Raw genomic sequence first — 3,802 nt, forward strand, 5'->3', positions numbered from 1 at the left:
TAAGAGCTCTTTTCAGTCCGCTGTATCATTTCCCCTCTTTGTACTTCGCTTTAACAATATAAAAAAAAGACAAAGCCATTTAATTTACGATATATCCCATGAATAATTCACTGGATTGAATGAAGAATCTCTCGTTTTTCTCTACAAATCCTCACGTCTCTCTCCAGGTTTGTTTTCACTTTAAAAAGTAATTGTCTCCTCTTTTCACTTCTAATCCCTAGTAGCAGTGTTTACAGAATGTTTCCATGTCAGGTAAATACAGTATTTGTTATCTGTCAAAATGACGGAAATCACTTTTATCTATTATCCCTCAATGCTCAGTGAACATTTTTGGGCAACGTATACATAATACAGACATAAACTAGCCTACATTACAGTGATATTTAACACGTCTGTAATTACTGTGGAAATAATCGAGCTTTTGGGGTTATTCGTGGTCTGTTTGTAGTAATTTGCTTTAACACTAACACAAATTTTTTTTAATTTTTATATTCGATGGTCGAAAGGTAAGTAGAGTATACTAATTTCACCTCATTGTACCACGTTTTTGAAAATGCTTCATAAAGCAAACCTTTCCCTGATTGTAAAGTTTACCGGAAGTCACTTCCATATTTCGCGCAAAGGGTCATGGGCGTTAAATAAAAAGCGTATATGTAGCCTAATTAAAAGCCATGTGTGTTTAATTAGACAGTCTGCAGTCTGAGGAGGAGATCGTCTGTCTGTGCATCATGAGTGTGAGTTCTTCTCTGGAGGTTTACTTTATCACTGTGGGTTTATATTAAACATATATAGGGTTGTACGGTCTACTTAATCACTTTGATTGATTGATTGATTGATTGTGTATTAGCCTTAGGGTACTTGCAGTAATTTTAAAGTTGAATCACAATGGACCCATACTGAGTTGTTTGTTGTTTTTAGTATTCCAGACATTCATCCAGTGCTTTTCTAATTATACAGTTTACAAGTAGACTTCATGATGCCTTTGTCCAAAATAACCTTGGCATGGTTATAATGATTCTTATTGAAGAAAAATCTTCCGTATCCTTGGCCGATCGACTGGACGAAGTTGTTATTAAGGCAGGTTATGATGCTTTTTCTGGATTTCCATGCAATATCAAAGGTTTATTGTTCCTTTTGTATGATTATGATTGATGGGGGGACATGTTTTGCAGTTTTGATTAAGATTCCCCACTGCAGAAGTGGACATTTCTTACCCATATACAATTGTATTACTTTTCTTCAGGAGCTGCATAAAATCGAACATAAGAATGTTGCCTTAATATTACGGGCAATTGAACATCTCATTAGTAAAGATGAAGACAGCATCCAGGAACTTGTTCATCACGGCTTGGTTGTGAAGATAAGTATATTTGTCTAATTCTGATTAAAATAAACCTCTAAGTTACTGGTCAGTATTTTAATTTATAATCTTCTCGCTTTGTAAATGTTGAATTGGTTTGAGATTTCCTCAGAGCATCTTAAAGGACAGCACAAACCACCTAGGTACGCCATGAATCTCATTGAAGTTTTCTACGAGGTTGCCATGGTAATGCATTCTCGCTACAGAGAACTCCTTTATGCATGCATGCATACATACATACATACACATATATACTGTATATATATGTCGATAGACTAATGTACTAGACCCCCCCCCTTTTTTTTAACAGGGGCTGTGTCCGATCACCATTGCAGGTGACCCATTCAAAGATTTGTATTAATATGATTTTGTATAGTGTAACATTTATTATTATTATTATTATTATTATTATTATTATTATTATTATTATCATCATTATTATGTATTATGATTAATTATTAATAAATAATTTGGTATGGTTCGAAGGCAGCAATAAGATCCTGGATATATTTTTGCTGCGGTTTGGGGCTGTTGTTTTGGATTATGAAGTGCCTTTCTGTCTGCGTCTAGAGGTAATTGTCATGAAGCTATTGGTAAAAAAAATATCTGGCTAAAACATTTAAGCTGTGAAATAATTAGACATTATTTGCACTCAGGCAATCAGAACCATAAACTCTATGTTGGACAGCAGTCCCAAAGATATAAGGAAGAAACTCTGCCAGTCAGATGACCACGTCGGGCTCTTGTAAGCTATCATACAGCATACATTAATTGCCATTATATAGTACGGTGGTTACACACGCATTTACACTTCAAATGAGCGACGCTCGCAACCAATTGCAAGCAAGGCTGCGCTCTAGTGGACAACAGATTTCTCTACAACACAAACAGACCGAGTTTCTAATAGGAAAAGGGCGAATTTCGTTGCAAACACTTGTTGTCATTTCTTACAGAGAGGACTTGGCAAAAGCGTTGACAGACATTGGTGGTAAGCCATCAATTTTTGTAAAAAATAATTTAGTGTTTTTCCTCTTTGATACAGTGGTCATATTGTAGGCTAATATATGATGCTGTCACCAGATTATGAAATGCAGGTGGCCATCTCTGAAGCACTCTGCAGGATGACGCCAAGGAAGCTAAGAGAAGACTTTTCTGGAAAATGGTTCCGTTTCAGAAGCTTTGCTTCAGCTTTTACTTCAATTCGTGACAAAGATTTTGAAACTGTATGTTCAGGCATTTATTTTTCACTGCTCGAAGCACTAGAATGTTTTGGTTTTAAACGGTATATTGCAAGTATTGGAGTTTTTTTTTTTTTTTTTTTTTTTTTGAAGGACTGTAGGACATTTCTGAATGAACTCAATAGTTATTTTGGCAACTCAAGAAGGTATATTTGAGTTTATTTATTATAATGCAGGCTTTATGCAGTCATCATTGTCTGTAAAGTTTTGACATGTTTGCACGATCTTATCCCTCTGTCCTAGAGTCTTCTCATTCCCTTGTATTCAGGCATTTCTTGATTCAGCTGAGGTGAGCATGAAACCTTTCTCTACAAGATTTTTTTTTTCTTCCTTTTCTAATAAGCAGTGCTTTAAGTGGGCCGGTAGGCTACTCTAAAGCATCAGCGTCTGGGTGATTAGAAATGACACTATAAAGCACACTACCCAGGAGGAGGTCATTTGAAACTGGTAAACTTTTTGGAAAGTTCAAGGATCCAGTAAGGGAATGCATTAGTAATAAGTTCAAAACGGCACTAATGCAGAGAAAACACGGACGATTTCCTCAGAGATGGCGGAGAGAATGGTGACTCTCATCCAGATGGCAGTAAATTAAACTTTTCAGCGTGTATTTGGCTTAAAAGCACGAGTGTTTTATAATGAATGCCGGCTGAAGGTGTTTTAGATTATGTGCTGGTCAGTGGTTTAGTTATTCTGAATGGATCCGTATGGTATCATGTACAGTCAGGTTAAAGGGTTAGTTCACCCCCCAAAAAAAAATTAGGCTGCGTTTTACTCACCCCCGATGCATCCTCGGTGTATATGACGTTCTTCTTTCAGACGAATCCAGTCGGAGTTATATTAAAAATTGTCTTTGATCTTTCAAGCTCTATCGTTGTACTCAGCGGGTGTTGCATTGCTTCTGTCCAAAAGATGTGAAATAAAAAGCACCCTTCCACAAAAAAGTGTCTCACACGGCTCCGGGGGTGAACAAAGGCCTCCTGTAGCGAATCGATGTGTTTTTGTAAGAAAAATATCCATATTTAAAACGTAATCACTTGAATCTTGCTTGCGCTCACTGTTGTAAAACGGAAGCAGTTCCGGGGGAATTACGTATGAGGTCAGCTTTGCGCATGCGCAGCTCAGAAGTGACGCACGCGGAGAGATCGAAACAAAACAACGGTCACTAATTAGAAGTACAAAACGAAGATTTGTAAAGAAGAATGTC

The 3,802-nt window shown here is 36.9% G+C and overlaps 1 protein-coding gene across 6 annotated transcripts in view; it reads left to right on the forward strand.

Moving 5' to 3' along the window:
- The first annotated feature begins 659 nt into the window (after positions 1–659).
- Positions 660–3,802, forward strand: part of sycp2l (synaptonemal complex protein 2-like) — a 16,031-nt gene continuing 12,888 nt past the window's right edge. For all 6 annotated transcript variants that reach the window (XM_016542596.1, XM_016542592.1, XM_016542594.1 and 3 more), the window contains exons 1-11: positions 660–734; positions 958–1,077; positions 1,244–1,360; positions 1,445–1,546; positions 1,671–1,695; positions 1,847–1,932; positions 2,017–2,105; positions 2,314–2,348; positions 2,441–2,583; positions 2,692–2,744; positions 2,842–2,887. In XM_016542596.1, the coding sequence (XP_016398082.1) occupies positions 729–734; positions 958–1,077; positions 1,244–1,360; positions 1,445–1,546; positions 1,671–1,695; positions 1,847–1,932; positions 2,017–2,105; positions 2,314–2,348; positions 2,441–2,583; positions 2,692–2,744; positions 2,842–2,887 (822 nt within the window). In that variant the 5' untranslated portion in view covers positions 660–728. The remainder of the gene's footprint in view (positions 735–957; positions 1,078–1,243; positions 1,361–1,444; positions 1,547–1,670; positions 1,696–1,846; positions 1,933–2,016; positions 2,106–2,313; positions 2,349–2,440; positions 2,584–2,691; positions 2,745–2,841; positions 2,888–3,802) is intronic.

This window comes from Sinocyclocheilus rhinocerous, unplaced genomic scaffold, assembly GCF_001515625.1.
Source record: "Sinocyclocheilus rhinocerous isolate Xijiao unplaced genomic scaffold, SAMN03320098_v1.1 scaffold3932, whole genome shotgun sequence".
NCBI lineage: Eukaryota > Metazoa > Chordata > Actinopteri > Cypriniformes > Cyprinidae > Sinocyclocheilus > Sinocyclocheilus rhinocerous.